Raw genomic sequence first — 20081 nt, 5'->3', positions numbered from 1 at the left:
TCCATATTTTCATCTAAAATAGTTACAAAAATCCACATTTCAGTCTTTTTGATTTAAATTTAAACTCTGTTCTTTTAAAATCTGTAGATGCCAATCTCTAAAGCATTTCACCGAAGGAGTCCTCCTCATCGAAAGCCTCTGATCACCAGGCTCAAGCTACGGCATTTGTTCATGGCCCTCTCATTATTGCCTTTCACTGCAAAACCATCTCATGGACTGCAGATAGTGTCACGGTCAGTATCACCTACATATGCGGCAGTGGGAGATAACGTGACCCTCACCTTACACTTCACCCTTGCTCCTGAAGACTTGGGAGCAATTGATATTCAGTGGAGCACCAAGCCTGCAGACATACAGAGAGAAGAAACAGTGGTTATCTGGTATGCTGGAGATCATCGCATCTACAGTGATTTTGATCATGGATATAAGGGCAGAGTTCAGTTTGTGTCTCCAGATCCTGAAAGCGGCATTGGTTCAATAACCATCAATGACTTGAAGTTAACAGACTCTGACACCTTCCAGTGCACAGTTCGAAAACTTCCTGGAATTAGCAGCATCATCATTCGGCTGCATGTAATGGAGAGGCCAACCAAACCTGTGTGTATCCCTGAGGTTGTGGTTGAGATGGGTCAAACGGTGGTGCTCAGTTGTAGTGGCAGTCAAGGTAGCCCCCCAATGTGGTACACATGGTCCAAGGAAAACAGAGAAGAGATGCTCCCCCACAATGCCATGGTTGATTCTGGTGACTTGTTTTTAACAATCACCGGAGAAGATGTACTAGGTCCCTATGTCTGTACAGCTGATAACCTTGTCGGTTCTGAAACATGCACTGCAACACTCATAATGAAATCAGCAGTTAGTATTGTAGCAGTTTCCGCACCAGCAACAGTCATTGTCCTCCTGATGATCATCACCATCCCAGCCATTGTATTCTTTTGTCGCAAAAGAAAAAATGTGGAGAACTTTGGAAATGATATCAGAGTTGATGAGCTGCCTCCCCACAAATGGCTACTGAAGAAGAGGCAACAGGCTGTGGGTAATACGATGTGAAATTACAGGTGGAAGTCAGTATGTGTGAATGTGGAGGTCAATAGATGAGAATGTGGAAGTGCATAAATCAGTATCTGGAAGTCAGTATATGTGAATGTGGAAGTGTATAGATGTGAATCTGGAAGTCAGTATATGTGAATGTGGAAGTGTATAGATGTGAATCTGGAAGTCAGTATATGTGAATGTGGAAGTGTATAGATGTGAATCTGGAAGTCAGTATATGTGAATGTGGAGTGTGTAGATGTGAATGTGGAAGTCAGGTTATCAGTATATGTACAGAAGGAATGGAACAATTATGAAAATGTGTTCAATAACGTTCATATTGAAAATCTCTCCAATAACGTTCATATTGAAAATCTCTCCAAAGGTGAAAGACAAGATGGACATCCTGGAGAAAAACAACACAGGGAACTCTGACGTCTATGAAATTATGCATGGAATGTGTGCAATGGAAAATGTCTATGAGACAACGACTGGCATATCTGCCTCTGTGACTGAATGTATGTCTAATGAAGAGAAGTTAAATAATTGTTGAGCATAGACATTTGGTTGCAAACTCAAAGGCTTCCTTGAAACATTTTGAGACTGATTTGTTTGTTTTTGTTTATTGAGAATACTTTTGTATTTCTACATTCAAATATACTTTATCTATTTCAAGGAATTTGTTGTTCAGTACATGGAATCTGACTGATGTTTAGCATAACATTTGTTTTGGGTCAAGAGCATTTCTAAGAGCAAGTAACATTTATTGTAACATTTTGGATGTAGCTGTTTAGTTACATGTTGGATCTTCATGGGTTGTGCCCTGATGTTTGTTTGGTTCTTCCAATGTAACACAGAATAGTTTATTTTGTATTGAAAAAGAGTTTTGTATTGAGGAAAAAAAGTCAGGTAGTCAATGGCCTTTTTTTGTATTTTATACAACACAAAAAAGACAAATAAGAGATACAGGTCGATGTTTATTTGCTTTTTAAAAAACAATGAAAGTATACAGGTATATTGGTAATAAATGGCCCTTTTTGAAAGTTCACAATGTTTCAGTTGTTGATTCTTTTAAAATACAAAAAATGACAAGTTTCAATCTATGAAGATTGAATGAAATTTGAGATATTCCACATTCTCATTTTTACTTCCAGATTCTTGTCTAATAAATGAGAACCTGACAGTTATGTTGAGAATTTGGAAGCACTTCAAAGGCTCTTATCTCAAAAAAGAGGGAGGTAGCAGGTTGATTTCAAGACCATGTGAAAGCTTACAGATTGTTTCATCAACAAGTGGTTACATCATTCTAGGTATATGAGTTATTAAGCCTCAAAGTACTCCCACATTTTCATCTACTTTACTTCCAAATTCCTCTGGAATAGTAAAAATCTGGTAATATTTCAAAGGCTCATATCTCAAAGAAAGAGGTCTGAAACCATATTGAAGCTTGTAGATTGTCAAATCAAGCTTCCAAATCTGATATTCATGTCTTGCATCCAAAGTAACAGGGGGGCGAATGTACACTAATGATGGGGGCATCGGAGTTGGCTCATCCGTCTGAGTGACATATGTCAACCCCATCCCTGTAGGTCGCTCCCTTCCAATGAGACGCCATTTTGAATCTCTCATATTGTGGCATGGACACAAAATTAAAGGTTGTTGAAAATCTACAAGTGAGGACTCTACGGACTCAGCTCTTCCCGCTGAGTAACATATGTCAACCCCACCTCTATATGTCACTCCCTTCCTCAGCAATGCCATCTTTAATCTCTGTGAATCTTCCTAATTCTCGTCTTATAGATGAAAACCTGGAAGTAATGATGAGGATTTGGAAGTACTTCAAATGCTCATATTTCAAAGACACAGCTGGGTAAAATGCTGATTTCAAGTCCATGTGCAAGCTTACAGATTGCTGCATCAAAGACATGTGGTTGCATCATTCTAGGTACACATAATAATGAGATATCAATCCCCAAAGTAGTCCCACATTCTCATTTTTACTTCCAAATTCTCACCTAATAGATGAGAACCTGGAAGTCAAGATGACAATCTGGAAGCAATTTAAAAGCTCTCATTTCAAAGAAAAAGCAAGGTAGCACACTGATTCCAAGTCCATGTGCAAGTTTACAGATTGCTTCATCAACAACAAGTGGTTACATCATTGTAGGTACATGTAATGATGAGATATCAATCCCCAAAATAGTCCCACATTCTCATTTTTGGAATAATCCATAATCTGGAAGCTGCCCCAAGTCTAACCTTTTCAATGGCCGGATTATGGAAGGGTGGAGTCTTCCACACTCTGTGTCTAGCTACAAGGTGGCAATAATCATGACAAGAAAAGGCATTTTGCAAATTTTTTATTGCTTTACAGCACACAACCTGAGGTAAAAACCAGTAGAAGACCTGAAGGTAATGGATCGAACATAGCTATAATAGCACACAACATTTAAAACCAGTGGGGGTATCGGAGCGTCTGGATTCAGGCACCCGTCTTTTCGTCAGCACAACCGTGCTGTGTACATTCCCCAGTGGTGTAGGTCGGTAGGGGGAGAGGGGGCTGTCACGACGGGGGGAATGGAGGAGTCGAAGGGTTGGACATAAGGGTTGGAAGGGTGGTGGCAATAATTCTACATTGGGAGGGGGTGGGGAGGACCACTCGTCCTTGAATTCCTTCACCTGGATTCTAGTGCCGGCCTCTACATCACTGAGGTGGACCCTGGAAAGGAAAATAGTTGGACAATTTAGACCATGACAGACAAATGGCCAGCAAAGTACAAAAATATGACATTTGGATATCTCTTACACTGTTGATTCACGCTGGATTGAGACCTTGAATTCTGCATCATCAGGGGTGATAGGGCTGGTCTCACAGCTGTTCTCGGACTGTGTATGGAGAACAGAGTAATGACAGCAAAGACAAGCTGTATTAATCAAAGTTAGCGCACAATCGATCGGATGACCTTGTGTACTTACCTTGCTCATCTCAGGTGGAGAAATCACCCAGGCCTGAAAAGCAAATGGAATAGGTGTATATCTGGAAGCAGACGATCTGCTTCCAAATTCCCATCTATTGCACTAGCATTAGCCCGCTAGTTAGCATAGTTTTGAATACTGGCAAAAGTCAAAGCGAAACAAATAAATACATCACATATTTAGTGTCCAAAGGGGAAACGTTACTAACACATGTCGGGATGGCCCATGTTTACTTACCTGCACCGTCTTTTTACTGCAGTCTATGAAGAGCGCTGAGGAGGAGTGTGTCGTGTGGGGGTCTGCCTAGCTCGTATTTTCCTGCTGAATAAGCTGACTTCCTGTTGACACGGGAAGTTCAATACTTGACCTCTGGCAAAAGGTGACAATGTGGAAGATTCAACATTTTCATCCCAATGTTGTGTTGTGCAATGTTTTTGTGCACTTTTATATCTTTTAAAATGCGTTTTATATTGCGTGTTGTGTTCCACACATGTTACGGTGTAGATGTAAATGTGGACCCTCACATTTTATTTCCAAATTTCAATCTATGTCACTTAATGCTGAAAAATGGAACATGAGCCTAGTTAACTAGCTTCATGATACAAACATACATACATTTTTAAAGTCTGTGTAAAGTAAGAATAAATATGTGTTCTGAGCCTGACATACCACAGAAACGTGTGTTGTCAACCACCCTGCCAAATTTGAAAGTTTAAAAAAAATCGCCAAATATATGAAATTAGGCTTCAAAAATCAGGGAGGGAGGAAGGAAGGAAGGGAAGGACGGAGGGAGGGAGGGAGGGAGGGAGGACAGATGGAAGGAAGGAAGGAAGGAAAGGAAGGAAGGATGGAGGAAATAAGGAACGAGGGAGGGAGAAAGGAAAAGAGGAAGGGAAGAAAGAAGGCAGGGAGGAAGGAAGGAAGGAAGGATATTTTGGGATATTTACAGAAGTTACCAAATGTAATTATTTGCCCAATAAAGGGTTAAGAAGGTTTAAGCTGTTAAAGGGAACATAAATAATGTTAAAAAAAATGTTAAGAACATTAGGAATGTTAAAACGAATGTTAAAAAGAATGTTAAAAGAATATATTATTAAATTAAAAGAATATATTTTGCAAGGAGCAATTTGCATGTGTCTGCCTCCTTTGACTTTTGATGAAGTTCAAGAAATTGTCACAGACGATGAAAATATGGAAGGTTATCAAAGGCTGATATTTCAAAGACAGCAGGAAGAATCTGTAATGGGTGTGCAGGAGTAGGACCCAAATGCAGCACTAAACTATGCAGCAGTTAGAAGTGATCTTTATAGAAGACAGTCAGCAAGGTGACTAAACAGGTATACAACAGGTATAGGCAGAATACATAGGGGGGCAGAGTAGGCAGCAGGTAAGGTAATGCCAGCAGCACTGAAGGAGATGAAGAGGCTGTCGTGATTACCAGGGGAGAGATGTGGTCAGAGGCAAGCCGATTCGAAACCAGGAAATCAGTCTGTGAAAAAGCGCAATCACTCCTTGCCAGATTGTCTTTGCCTACCTTCCAGACTTTCCAGCTAAAAGAATGGAATAGATGAAAAGTTGTCATTTGTAATTCCACATTCTCATTTGGTTGGTCACATGGTCAAAGGCTAAAGGTCACGGCAGCCATATTGACTTCACCTCCACATGTTCCCTGCAACACAAGGTAAGATGCTCTCTTAAAAATGCCAATTTGGACGGATTATGCCCGTCCAAATTAGCAGGAACTGGTTTCTAGTGTTTCTTAAACAGCTTACACACATTTTTTCAAAAGTTTTTGTGTGAAATCTTGGTGTTTGGTGTGGCTAAGTATTATCCTAAAGTCCGAGCAGTAGCACTAACCCACCACGTCATAATAGATTGAAATCTGGAATCGGTTATTCCATTTTCTCATGTGTTAATAGATGGACATTTGGAATTTGAAGGTGACAAGTAGGGTAAACTGTGAAGCACTCAAAGTGACTAGAGAAACACCCATAAGTCTGTCTGTTTTCTGTTCACCTTTCACCAGTTTGTAAAGCCCAGACGACATGTCCACATGCCCGAACCACCCTGGCGCCAACTTCCCTTATAGGCCCTCCGATGAATCCCTCCTGGGGACCCAGACCAAGCAAGCCGGGTAGGTCTCATTGGTTGGTCATTCTCAACTGTTTATAGCCCATTTGAACAGTTCTTACTCTCTTGTATTGTCTTAAAATGAGTTTAGGCACAATTTGTCATGATTTCTCAAAAGTTTTTAGTTGAAATTCTACTCATTGAAATGGGTTTCTCATGTTGCTATTTAGCATGCTAAGTGTTAGTGTGCATGATTGGAATCTGGGTCATCTATTAAATGGAGGCAGCACCAGTTGAAGATGCACGCTTAGTGCAAGCAAAGGTAGACACAGAGGAGGGAGGGAGGGGCAGATGGCAGTTTGATTGGCACTGCACGAGCCAATTGCTTTGAACGTGGCGTTCAACATGATTGGGTGATGTTTTTACGGGATTGTCCGTTCCACAGCTGACTGATTTTTTAAATTTTTATTAAAAAGCATTACATTTCCTTGTTGCTGTCGGGGTGTGAAGAGGATTTCAAGCAATTCAGTAAAAATGCTCCAGAAATACCCTACCCTACCTTTAATACTAGGAAATGACATTTGGAAACATTGACATAGACTAGATTTTGAAAAATGTCTCAACTTTATGGTGTGGTTTTTGACTGCCAATTCTGGTATGAATGTTGTATCTTTGCTTTTATTAAGAACGCTAAGAAGAGAGAAGAAAATGAGAAAGTTTCTCATCCATGTACCACAAGGTCAAGGAGAAGAAAACATTAACCAGGAACCACAACCACCTGTTGTTGTAAATACTGGGGTAAGTGTTATACTTTTTCATGACTACAGTGTGTAACAAGGACCATAATGACTGATGGATGTTTTCCTTTTTGTAGTGCTGTGCTGGAAGTGAGTCTGGGGTAAGTGTTATACTTAATGTTCATGACTGCACTGTGAAACAATGGCCATAATGACTGATTGACGTTTTCTTTTTGTAGTGCTGCGAGGGACAGGATACTGTGGACATTATTTTTCAAGTTTTTTCTTTTGTAGCAGTCCTCTTTGTGATCGCCATTTTGATCTGGGTTGGCAATGTCCTTTTTATGAAGAAATAAATGTGACTGTTCAAATGTTCAGATTGAATTTTTACTCATTGCCAGTGTTCATTATGACTCCACCTCCATTAATATAACATACACATCAGTAATAATTGTAAATTATAGTAATTAATTCAAAAAGGTTCATAATTTGCATGATTACTGTGCAAGAAAAAAATCTGTAATATCAATACCTGTGCACTACTACCAGGTTCTTATGTATGATAATTCAACACTGCATGAGCATTGAATGATGCAGCCACTTGTTTTTGATACAGCAATCTACACACTTCCATCAGTTCTTGGATTCAGCCTGCTCTCACCCTCTTTCTTTGAAATAATAAGCCTTTGAAGGTCTTCCAAATTCTCATCTACCATGATGCCAATAGATGATAATGTGGAAGCAATTTCAAAAGCTCATATTTCAAAGACCCAAGCAGACAGTTGGATGAATCCTAGTTCATTTGGAAGCTAATGGACGGCTGCATCCAACACAGGTGGCAGCATCAGTATAGCCACATGTCGTAATGAGTTATCAAATGAGAAAAAACTTCCATATTCTCATCTATCATGATGCCCGTAGATGAGAATGTGGAAGCAATTTCAAAGGCTCATATTTCAAAGACCAACGCAGACAGTGGGCTGAATCCTAGTTCATTTGGAAGCTAATGGAGGGCTGCATCCAACACAGGTGGCAGCAGGGACGTGCACATGATTATAGAGGGGCAGGGGCTCAAACTCAAAAAAGGGCAGCATGTGTGCGTGCAGAGCGCACACCAAATTTTTTTTCCGGTCCTTTACACAATATGGAAATTAATGTAAAATTAAAAAATAAAGTGCTAATAGAAAGCTAACTACATAGCTGTGTGTCCTGTGTTGGTCAAAGGGATATGCATTTGCATATGATGGTGAGAGCACACCATTTGTCCCCATCGATTACATTTGCACCATAACTCATTAATTTAATTATACTTGATGTTTGTTATTTGAACCATAAGTTAGTCAGTAATCATACTTTGCAGATACTTACTATCCCGGGTTTGTTTGTGTTTTGCAGTATATTTGGTTACATCTCAGCAGACTTTTGGTTACAATAAAACACACACTTGTATTGAAGTCAGAGTTTATTGGTTTAGTTAGTATCTTTAGTTAGTATAGTATATACATACGTTTTGTAGCTTTCTTTGTTACTCACCATACTTGCATGTGTTCAGGAAACAAAGGGAGGAGGCGGCCTATGTCTCCTGAATTTATACACTGGTGACATGATTAGTGATGTCACTAGGGAAGAACCATGTGGAGGGGTGGTTGGTGAGTTGTTTTGTTAATATGTTAAGATTGTTTATGATTTGATTAGGTTTTTGGTTGCAGATGTAATGGAGATAGGCCGGATAAAAGTAATGTCGAGTGAATGTTGATGAACGGCTAATCTTGTTACTTGTTTCAGGAAGGGCTCAGGACTTACCTGAGGAGTGGTATAGTCCACTTTCATTCAGAGGGCAGGCTGATAGAGGGCTCTATATAAGGAGCTGTGAGACTGTGCAGGGGGGTTGTTCTGCTAGACTATAGCTGTGTACACGTTTTAATTTTATTTCAGTTATGCTTATGAGTTAAGTTAATTGTTTGTTTTGTTCTTTTTGTTTGTACAACTTTGTGTTACATTATATAATTTATAAGAATAAAAACAGCGTTGGACAACTGATTCAGCCTTCTGTGTCTGCCTCCTTTGACTTTCGATGAAGTTCAAGAAATTGTCACAGAAGATGAAAATATGGAAGGTTATCAAAGGCTGATATTTCAAAGACAGCAGGAAGAATCTGTAATGGGTGTGCAGTAGTAGGACCCAAATGCAGCACTAAACTAGGCAGCAGTTAGAAGTGATCTTTATAGAAGACAGTCAGCAAGGTGACAACAGGTATACAACAGGTATAGGCAGAATACATAGGGGGGCAGAGTAGGCAGCAGGTAAGGTAATGCCAGCAGCACTGAAGGAGATGAAGAGGCTGTCGTGATTACCAGGGGAGAGATGTGGTCAGAGGCAAGCCGATTCGAAACCAGGAAATCAGTCTGTGAAAAAGCGCAATCACTCCTTGCCAGATTGTCTTTGCCTACCTTCCAGACTTTCCAGCTAAAAGAATGGAATAGATGAAATGTTGTCATTTGTAATTCCACATTCTCATTTGGTTGGTCACATGGTCAAAGGCTAAAGGTCACGGCAGCCATATTGACTTCACCTCCACATGTTCCCTGCAACACAAGGTAAGATGCTCTCTTAAAAATGCCAATTTGGACGGATTATGCCCGTCCAAATTAGCAGGAACTGGTTTCTAGTGTTTCTTAAACAGCTTAGACACATTTTTTCAAAAGTTTTTGTGTGAAATCTTGGTGTTTGGTGTGGCTAAGTATTATCCTAAAGTCCGAGCAGTAGCACTAACCCACCACGTCATAATAGATTGAAATCTGGAATCGGTTATTCCATTTTCTCATCTGTTAATAGATGGACATTTGGAATTTGAAGGTGACAAGTAGGGTAAACTGTGAAGCACTCAAAGTGACTAGAGAAACACCCATAAGTCTGTCTGTTTTCTGTTCACCTTTCACCAGTTTGTGAAGCCCAGAAGACATGTCCATGTGCCCGAACCACCTTGGCAGCAAGTGCCTGTGGTGTCCAGAGACGGAGCCCGAGCCCGAATCTAAGGTCAAGTTCCTGCGTGGACCCGAGCCCGAGCCCACTCATGAGACCACGTCCACTGTGGGGACGCAGATCAAGCCCTCCGATAAATCCCTGCTGGGGACCCAGACTGAGCCCTCTGATGAATCCCTCGTGGGGACCCAGATTGAGCCCTCTGATGAATCCCTCGTGGGGACCCAGACGGAGCCCTCTGATGAATCCCTCGTGGGGACCCAGACCGAGCCCTCTGATGAATCCCTCCTGGGGACCCAGACGGAGCCCTCTGATGAATCCCTACTGGGGACCCAGATCGAGCCTTCTGATGAATCACTCCTGCGGGACCCAGACCGAACCCACTGCCAGTGACCCTACGGGGACCCAGACTGAGCCAACCGCCGGTGACCCTGCGGGAACCCAGACCAGGCCTGCCGCCGGTGACCCTACGGGGACCCGGACCGAGCCCACTGGCGGGGGACAAGGCATCGTCCCAGACTGAGCCACTGGGCCCAAAAATAAGTGTTTCCTCCATAAATTGAAAATAAAGGTTTGAAAATAAAGGTTCTAATCATGTTTTCTGTTTTGAAAGAGTTGTTGAATTATGGTCTTGAGTTCTGACCATGTTAAAAAAGAATAGAATGTTTGAGAAAGTAAGGTGTGTTTTACTTTTCAGCTGTTCCAATCCGCAGTCTCTTCATACTAGATTCTCATCTGTTCTAATGGGGCCAATGTTAATACATGAGCACAGGTGGCAACATCAGTATAGGCACATGTCATGATGATTCCTCATATTGCAAAGACCCAAGCAGACAGTGGGATGAATCCTAGTTCATTTGGAAGCTAATGGAGGGCTGCATCCAACACAGGTGGCAGCATCAGTGTAGCCACATGTCGTAATGAGTAATCGAGTGAGAAAAAACTTCCAAATTCTCATCTACCGTGATGCCCGTAGATGAGAATCTGGAAGTAATTTAAAAGCTCTTATCTCAAAGAAAAAGCAAGGTAGCAGACTGATTCCAAGTCCATGTGCAAGCTTACAGATTGCTTCATCAACAACAAGTGGTTACATCATTGTAGGTACATTTAATGATGAGATATCAATCCCCAAAATGGTTCCACATTCTCATTTTTACTTCCAAATTCATGTATAGTAGATGAGATTCTGGAAGTCAAGATGACAATCTGGAAGCAATTTAAAAGCTCTCATCTCAAAGAAAAAGCAAGGTAGCAGACTGATTCCAAGTCCGTGTGCAAGCTTACAGATTGCTTCATCAACAACAAGTGGTTACATCATTGTAGGTACATTTAATGATGAGATATCAATCCCCAAAGTAGTTCCACATTCTCATTTTTACTTCCAAATTCATGTATAGTAGATGAGAACATGGAAGTCAAGATGACAATCTGGAAGCAATTTAAAAGCTCTCATCTCAAAGAAAAAGCAAGGTAGCAGACTGATTCCAAGTCCATGTGCAAGCTTACAGATTGCTTCATCAACAACAAGTGGTTACATCATTGTAGGTACATTTAATGATGAGATATCAATCCCCAAAGTAGTCCCACATTCTCATTTTTACTTCCAAATTCATGTATAGTAGATGAGAATCTGGAAGTCAAGATGACAATCTGTAAGCAATTTAAAAGCTCTCATCTCAAAGAAAAAACAAGGTAGCAGACTGATTCCAAGTCCTTGTGGCAGCATCAGTAAAGCACATGTCATGATGGGCTATAAAATGAGAGAAAAACTTCCAAATTCCGACCTCATGCTCTGATGCTATAGCAGAGTGTTGGACCTCATACAGCATGCTTCCAATTTTGGTCCCCCATAGAGATGAATGGGTTTTGCAATGTGGAAGCTGGTAAAATAGCCTCAAAATCCACTCAGAGCACTCAGGATATCATATATAGACTTTTGGTGTGTGTGTGAGTCGACCTGAGCGTCCAGCATGTTGTTGGACCTCATACAGCATGCTTCCAATTTTGGTCCCCCATAGAGATGAATGGGTTTTGCAATATGGAAGCTGTTAAATAGCCTCAAAATCCACTCAGAGCACTCAGGATATCACATATAGACTTTTGGTGTGTGTGTGTGTGTGAGTCGACCTGAGCGTCCAGCATGCTGTTGGACCTCATACAGCATGCTTCCAATGTTGGTCCCCCATAGAGATGAATGGGTTTTGCAATATGGAAGCTGGTAAAATAGCCTCAAAATCCACTCAGAGCACTCAGGATTTAGAAGTATTTCAAAGGCTCATATTTCAAAGACACAGCTGGGTAAAATGCTGATTCGAAGTCCATGTGCAAGCTTACAGATTGCTTCATCAACAACAAGTGGTTACATCATTGTAGGTACATTTAATGATGAGATATCAATCCCCAAAGTGGTTCCACATTCTCATTTTTACTTCCAAATTCATGTATAGTAGATGAGAATCTGGAAGTCAAGATGACAATCTGGAAGCAATTTAAAAGCTCTCATCTCAAAGAAAAAGCAAGGTAGCAGACTGATTCCAAGTCCGTGTGGCAGCATCAGTAAAGCACATGTCATGATGGGCTATAAAATGAGAGAAAAACTTCCAAATTCCGACCTCATGCTCTGATGCTATAGCAGAGTGTTGGACCTCATACAGCATGCTTCCAATGTTGGTCCCCCATAGAGATTAATGGGTTTTGCAATATGGAAGCTGGTAAAATAGCCTCAAAATCCACTCAGAGCACTCAGGATATCACATATAGACTTTTGGTGTGTGTGTGAGTCGACCTGAGCGTCCAGCATGCTGTTGGACCTCTTACAGCATGCTTCCAATGTTGGTCCCCCATAGATATGAATGGGTTTTGCAATATGGAAGCTGGTAAAATAGCCTCAAAATCCACTCAGAGCACTCAGGATTTGGAAGTATTTCAAAGGCTCATATTTCAAAGACACAGCTGGGTAAAATGCTGATTCCAAGTCCATGTGCAAGCTTACAGATTGCTTCATCAACAACAAGTGGTTACATCATTGTAGGTACATTTAATGATGAGATATCAATCCCCAAAGTATTTCCACATTCTCATTTTTACTTTCAAATTCATGTATAGTAGATGAGATACTGGAAGTCAAGATGACATTCTGGAAGCAATTTAAAAGCTCTCATCTCAAAGAAAAAGCAAGGTAGCAGACTGATTCCAAGTCCGTGTGCAAGCTTACAGATTGCTCATCAACAACAAGTGGTTACATCATTGTAGGTACATGTAATGATGAGATATCAATCCCCAAAGTAGTCCCACATTCTCATTTTTGGAATCATCCATAATCTGGTAGGTGCCCCAAGTCTAACCTTTTCAATGGCCGGATTATGGAAGGGTGGAGTCTTCCACACTCTGTGTCTAGCTACAAGGTGGCAATAATCATGACAAGGAAAGGCATTTTGCAAATTTTTTATTGCTTTACAGCACACAACCTGAGGTAAAAACCAGTAGAAGACCTGAAGGTAATGGATCGAACATAGCTATGATAGCACACAACATTTAAAACCAGTGGGGGTATCGGAGCGTCTGGATTCAGGCACCCGTCTTTTCGTCAGCACAACCGTGCTGTGTACATTCCCCAGTGGTGTAGGTCGGTAGGGGGAGAGGGGGCTGTCACGACGGGGGGGATGGAGGAGTAGAGGGATTGGACAAAGGGGACATAAGGGTTGGAAGGGTGGTGGCAATAATTCTACATTGGAAGGGGGTGGGGAGGGCCACTCGTCCTTGAATTCCTTCACCTGGATTCTAGTGCCGGCCTCTACATCACTGAGGTGGACCCTGGATGGATGAAAGGAAAATAGTTGGACAATTTAGACCATGACAGACAAATGGCCAGCAAAGTACAAAAATATGACATTTGGATATCTCTTACACTGTTGATTCACGCTGGATTGAGACCTTGAATTCTGCATCATCAGGGGTGATAGGGCTGGTCTCACAGCTGTTCTCGGACTGTGTATGGAGAACAGAGTAATGACAGCAAAGACAAGCTGTATTAATCAAAGTTAGCGCACAATCGATCGGATGACCTTGTGTACTTACCTTGCTCATCTCAGGTGGAGAAATCACCCAGGCCTGAAAAGCAAATGGAATAGGTGTATATCTGGAAGCAGACGATCTGCTTCCAAATTCCCATCTATTGCACTAGCATGAGCCCGCTAGTTAGCATAGTTTTGAATACTGGCAAAAGTCAAAGCGAAACAAATAAATACACCACATATTTAGTGTCCAAAGGGGAAACGTTACTAACACATGTTGGGATGGCCCATGTTTACTTACCTGCACTGTCTTTTTACTGCAGTCTATGAAGAGCGCTGAGGAGGAGTGTGTCGTGTGTGGGTCTGCCTAGCTCGTATTTTCCTGCTGAATAAGCTGACTTCCTGTTGACACGGGAAGTTCAATACTTGACCTCTGGCAAAAGGTGACAATGTGGAAGATTCAACATTTTCATCCCAATGTTGTGTTGTGCAATGTTTTTGTGCACTTTTATATCTTTTAAAATGCGTTTTATATTGCGTGTTGTGTTCCACACATGTTACGGTGTAGATGTAAATGTGGACCCTCACATTTTATTTCCAAATTTCAATCTATGTCACTTAATGCTGAAAAATGGAACATGAGCCTAGTTAACTCGCTTCATGATACAAACATACATACATTTTTAAAGTCTGTGTAAAGTAAGAATAAATATGTGTTCTGAGCCTGACATGCCACAGAAAAGTGTGTTGTTAACCACCCTGCCAAATTTGAAAGTTTAAAAAAAATCGCCAAATATATGAAATTAGGCTTCCACATTGAAGCTTGTGGGATTGTCAAATCAAGCTTCCAAATCCGATGTTTGTGTCTTAAGTTTAACCACTTAACACACGCCACTGTTTTTCATGCTGTTAGCCTAAACGACATGCCCAAGTTGTGAGCAGCACAGATCCCACCTAGTTTGAGACTCAGAGATGTGTCTGGTATCATTGGAAAGGAAACACTCTCAGGATTCTTGTAAACGTATCTGTGTGATTCTGTGACTTACTGAGAAAGAGTGGCAGAGGTTACAATGATGGGGTTGTTTACTCGCCCATAGGTTTGCCTTTACAATGACATGTGTACAGACATTCAGGGACCTCTCAGGGTTAGGGGTTGGGGGGGCAGGGTTAGGGGTCAGGGACCTCTCAGTGAGATATAGACACAATGAGGCCACAGCCACAGGTCTTGGCTTCATGCAGTCCAAATTTGGAGTCAAAAGACCAAAAGATGAATTTTTCAGAATTATTTTTCAACAGGTATGTCCATGCGTTTTGCTCAGGTCCTTTTTGGAGACTCCAAATGGACACTTGGTTACCAAAGCTGTATAACCACAATCAAACACCTATAACTTCACAACCCATTTGCCTACAATCAAAGAAATGATTTGAATGAAAGCTGACACCATATTATTATTATTATTATTATTATTATTATTATTACTACATATAACCATATTTTTATGTTTGGCCATATCTATCTATCTATCTGTTTATTTTGGTATAAGTCATATGTCAAGTCGAAGAAGAACCAACCGTGTACCAAAATGCCGAGTGCGTAATGATATATGGTTCAACTCTTTTACGCACAGGGCGCACGCCGGTTACGCTTGGAGTTTGTTTATGGACAGCCAAACTTGATAGCTTAGTGTCATACACCGTTGGAAACCTCTGACTATTGGCTAAAAGGTTATCAACTTCATTTCACCGAATATTTCCATAGGCTAGAACAGCAGTCAATCAAAGCCATGTCGTCATTGTTGTCGGTCACATGTCCTCATTGCCTTTGGAGACATGTACTGCCTAATCCTAAACACCGATTGGCTTGTGTGTGGTGTCGTCAGAAGCAGGAGAGGCTCGCGGTCGTAAACATCTAGTCACGTGTACTCTGAGATGGACGTGCAGGTCAGGAAATGATGTAAACGGACCGTATATGGTTTGTTATTTGTGTTATTACGTTACGTGTTGGACTAAATACATGTTGACATATTGAGGAAAGTATTCCGGTTTTATGGAAACGGATTTCATATTTCACAAGAATGGATACTTGGCGAGCTGCACAGAAAGTCCTGAGTCATAAGATGATCGTTGTGGATAAAGGGAAGACTTTGAATGTACGTAGGCATTATAGCTTTTCTTACTTAGCTCAGGGGCTACCCGAGCTAATCGCTAATACTATTACGGCTGTGAGCAACCATATAAGTCGTGAGTGGTCTTGAATGAATCAGGAGAATCTAAGCTTTCCAACGATGTACGACATGAATATATATGTTTAAGGGTTGCTGTTTAAAACATTCAGAAGAACTTGTGGCTACCTCTTAACATCCGTCCCGTTCCGTAGACGGAACAGCGTGCGTTAAGTGGTTAAAATTACCACATAAAATACTTACCTTCCAAATTTCAATCTATTAAAATAATGCATATATGTAGATGAAAACTTGGACTTCCTGTATAAACAGGAAGTAGGAACTCCACTGCAACTTCGACTACAGCGTGGCATGGTAAGTCAGTTGGCTCTGTCATTTCTCAATTTTTCTCATGAAAAATGTATTGAAAATTGCTTGTGTTTGCCTTATTTCAGTGTTTAACATCCCAATATTGTGTTGTGCAATGTTTTTTTGCACTTTTATATCTTTTAAAATGCGTTTTATATTGCGTGTTGTGTTCCACACATGTTACGGTGTAGATGTAAATGTGGACCCTCGCATTTTATTTCCAAATTTCAATCTATGTCACTTAATGCTGAAAAATGGAACATGAGCCTAGTTAACTCGCTTCATGATACAAACATACATACATTTTTAAAGTCTGTGTAAAGTAAGAATAAATATGTGTTCTGAGCCTGACATGCCACAGAAAAGTGTGTTGTTAACCACCCTGACAAATTTGAAAGTTTAAAAAAAAATCGCCAAATATATGAAATTAGGCTTCAAAAATCAGCCTCTGAAATCCCGCTCTCAGCTGCTAGCTCGGCTGCTAACTTGGCTACTAACTTGGCTACTAACTCGGCTAACTTAAACCCGCTTTTTGCAGGCTCAGAAAATCAGGAAAAATGAGGGTGAAAAATAGTTTAAGGCTCTATCTCCACAGTTCAGTACTGCATAGTTATCAGCCTTTTCACATGTTTTCTGTAACCATTTTCCAACATGTATAATATGTTTAGAAGTAAATCAATGAATTGACTTAACATGGACTTTAAGCAAATTTGTCATGGTACATTTCTGCCTTTTGCATTTTTGTAAGACCACAAAAGGCTGCTTGTAACTGCTTGTTTTGTTAGGCTGACTTCCCCAGGCTAATTAAGGGGTGTCAGAACAGCCTGCAATAAACTGTCTATTACTTATATTGTTGTCTGATATACTTTTGACTTATCACAAAAGACTTCCAGTATCCTGATGGAACGAGACGATGGCTGGACTCAGTGTGACAGAGCTGTGCGAGATTGATGACCTTGCCACCAAATTGGTCCTGGACCCCCTGCTGGGCTTCTGCACCCATAAAATGAATAATAGTCCTTTACCAGAGATACAGTGTTGGAATAATCTCAAAGAGGCCCTTGTGCAATTTCAAAGTACACATGACTTTAACTCAACATTCGAGGCGTTGACAGTGGGCGGACTGGCTGGTGACTATTTTAATTCTATGGAAAGCCATCGTCAGGAGCTACTGAGGCAACATGTCTATCGCTATCTCAGTGCCTTCCTGCTAGACAGTGGTGTCAAAATAGAGTACTGTGATAGATACTCTTCAGAAATCAATGGGGCAAAGGTAATCTCTACAAGGCACTGGTTTGGAGGACAGCGTGTGGAGGTCCTAGTGGGCTGCATGGCCAAGTTAACACCTGCTCATAGTGCTTTGCTGAGGGCAGGAGTCAATGACTTCAGTGTCATGTATTCTACTCGCAAAGGCTGTGCTCAGCTGTGGCTTGGGCCTGCAACCTTTATCAATCATGACTGCAAACCAAACTGCAAGTTCCTCGGTGGCGAGAAAAATATTGCTTATATTGAAGTGATTAGACCCATCTCACCTGGGGAGGAGATCACATGTTACTATGGGGCCAACTTTTTTGGGGATGGAAATATAGTATGTGAATGTGTCACCTGTGAGAAGAATGGAGAGGGCTACTTCAGACACAGAGGGAAGCAGCTTCATTCTGAACAACCAAAGGACCCTATGAGCCCAAAGTACCAACTGAGGGAGGTATATCGTCGTCATTACGTGTCCAGAGCCCAGAAGAGGGAAGGAGGAAGTCCAGAGATCTGCACAGATGAAGGTAACAGGAGACTGAGGAAATATTTGTCAAAGCTAGGCATGGGCCGGTATGAGATTCTGGCGGTATGATAACCATAAGAAAAAAATATCACGGTTTCACGGTATGGCGGTATTGCGATTACACCTCTAAAATGTTCCTAAAAGTAAGAAAAATAAAGACAGACATGTTAATTTAATCTGAATATACACTGTAATGACAGTGTGAGGGGTTGTGAGCTGCACCACTTGAGGGATTACTGACCAGCACTTCCTGTCTTTGACCAGACAAAAAAATTGCTCATAACTTAGGAACGGTATGACAGAAAATTTGTCGGTTTCGGTTATTGTGGTTTTTCAAATCGCGGTATACCTTGAACACGGTTATCATCCCATGCCTAGTCAAAGCCATTAAAATGAAATTAAATAAAGAAACAAAAGAACTGCAAGTGATTGCAGCATCATGGACACATCCGGACACAAAAAGTCACTCGTCACAGTGTGATCTACTGGAAAGAAAAAATGACTTTTTAATTCATTTTTCAAAAGTATGATTTTTATTATGTCTTGTATCTTTACTCCTTGCCTTTTTAATTACCTGATGTGTCTTACCAATAGTTTGTTTTTTGTCACCTGTTTTTTTCCAAATGATCCTGAATGTATTTAAGCCATTTTCTGTTCAGTCACGTTGTCTGCTTCATTTGGTCACTTGTACTCTGTTAATTCTGCTCAGTTACTTGTGCCTATTTTCTTTGCCATTACCCTTTAATTTTTGTTTCACCATTGTTTCTCTGCAAATACTTCACAGTATTGCTGGTATCTACTACTGTTGTGGCTCACCCTGATTAAGTATTATACCACTGGAATTTGCAAGTTGTCCTAGCTGAACACTTGAAATTTTTTTATTGTTTGATTGAGACTTTTTCCATTGTTCCACATTATAACCTCCTTCTCAAATCCCTCCAAATGCACAGGCATCGCAGGTGGTCCACATTACCTGGTTGACAAGATGGTAAGTAAATATCAATAGGGAGTGTACTTTGATAGTTTATTGAGGATGCAGGGCCTTAATCTGGTATCTTGTTTTTAATTATCCACAGAGTCGTAAACTGTGTGGGATGTGTTTTGGAAACTTTGTGAACTTGAAGCAACACCTTACAGTGTCACACACTATTCCAAATAAACAGGAGCTTCGCCTGCTTATGAAATATGGGAATGCACGGTGAGATTAAGATACTTTTTTTTTTGTATTTATTCCTAAATACCAAGTCATGTTATTTGCATGGATTTTCTGGACTCTTTTTTTTTCATTTTCTAACACAGAACTACAGAAAAGTTGGACTGCAACATATGTTCAAAGAAAGAGCTTATCCGCCTTGATAAGCATTTAATAGACACACACGGGATTATGTCAGCAGATGTAAGTATATTACATTGTTTTTAATATAAGAAAAGAAAAACGTTTGCAAGCTCTTTTGTCAATTTAATGCTTTTTCCATCTAAAGCTAGTTTAATGTTATAAATAGTAAATGCACTGTCATTATTGTTAGTCATTATGACCACTCAAAGCGCTTTTACACCACATCTCATTCTCCCATTCACACACATTCATACAATGATGGCAGGGATTACCATGCAGGGTGCCGACCTGCTCATCAAGGAGAAACTAACCATTCACACACTGCAGCAACGGAAGCAATTTTGGGGTTAAGTATCAACATGTGGAATGGAGGAGCCGGGAATCAAACCGCCAATCTTCCGATTGGTTGACAACTGCTCTATCTCCTGAGCCACAGCCGCCCCATAATAAGTAATTTTATGTTAATAGGAGCGAGAACCAATCATGAAGCAGGCCAAGAGAGCAGTCATAGTGAAAGCAATTGCTGCACTGAGGGAGACCAACACCGATGAGCCTATTGTCTCCACGTTGGACATGGAGATTACCAATCCATACGGTACTTATGTTGTGTTAATATTACTTGTGATT

General features: G+C 40.8%; 1 protein-coding gene and 1 long non-coding RNA gene across 2 annotated transcripts; both read left to right on the top strand.

Annotated features, from left to right (window-relative positions):
* Positions 1–17254: 17254 nt before the first annotated feature.
* LOC128356959 (histone-lysine N-methyltransferase KMT5C-like) lies at positions 17255–17992 on the top strand (the record flags this gene model as incomplete). The annotated part of the gene is made up of 1 exon (XM_053317161.1): positions 17255–17992. A coding segment is annotated over exon 1 (738 nt), but the record flags the coding sequence as incomplete, so codon positions are not given.
* Positions 17993–18011: 19 nt separating this feature from the next.
* LOC128357908 (uncharacterized) lies at positions 18012–19284 on the top strand. The gene is made up of 3 exons (XR_008321235.1): positions 18012–18119; positions 19069–19106; positions 19195–19284. It is a non-coding gene; the product is annotated as an uncharacterized LOC128357908 (long non-coding RNA).
* The last annotated feature ends 797 nt before the right edge of the window (positions 19285–20081 follow it).

The sequence above is a fragment of the Scomber japonicus genome, chromosome 4 (genome assembly GCF_027409825.1).
Source record: "Scomber japonicus isolate fScoJap1 chromosome 4, fScoJap1.pri, whole genome shotgun sequence".
Classification (NCBI taxonomy): Eukaryota; Metazoa; Chordata; class Actinopteri; order Scombriformes; family Scombridae; genus Scomber; species Scomber japonicus.
The sequence above is the reverse complement of the archived record's forward strand: the minus strand, read 5'-3'. Positions and strand labels throughout refer to the sequence as shown.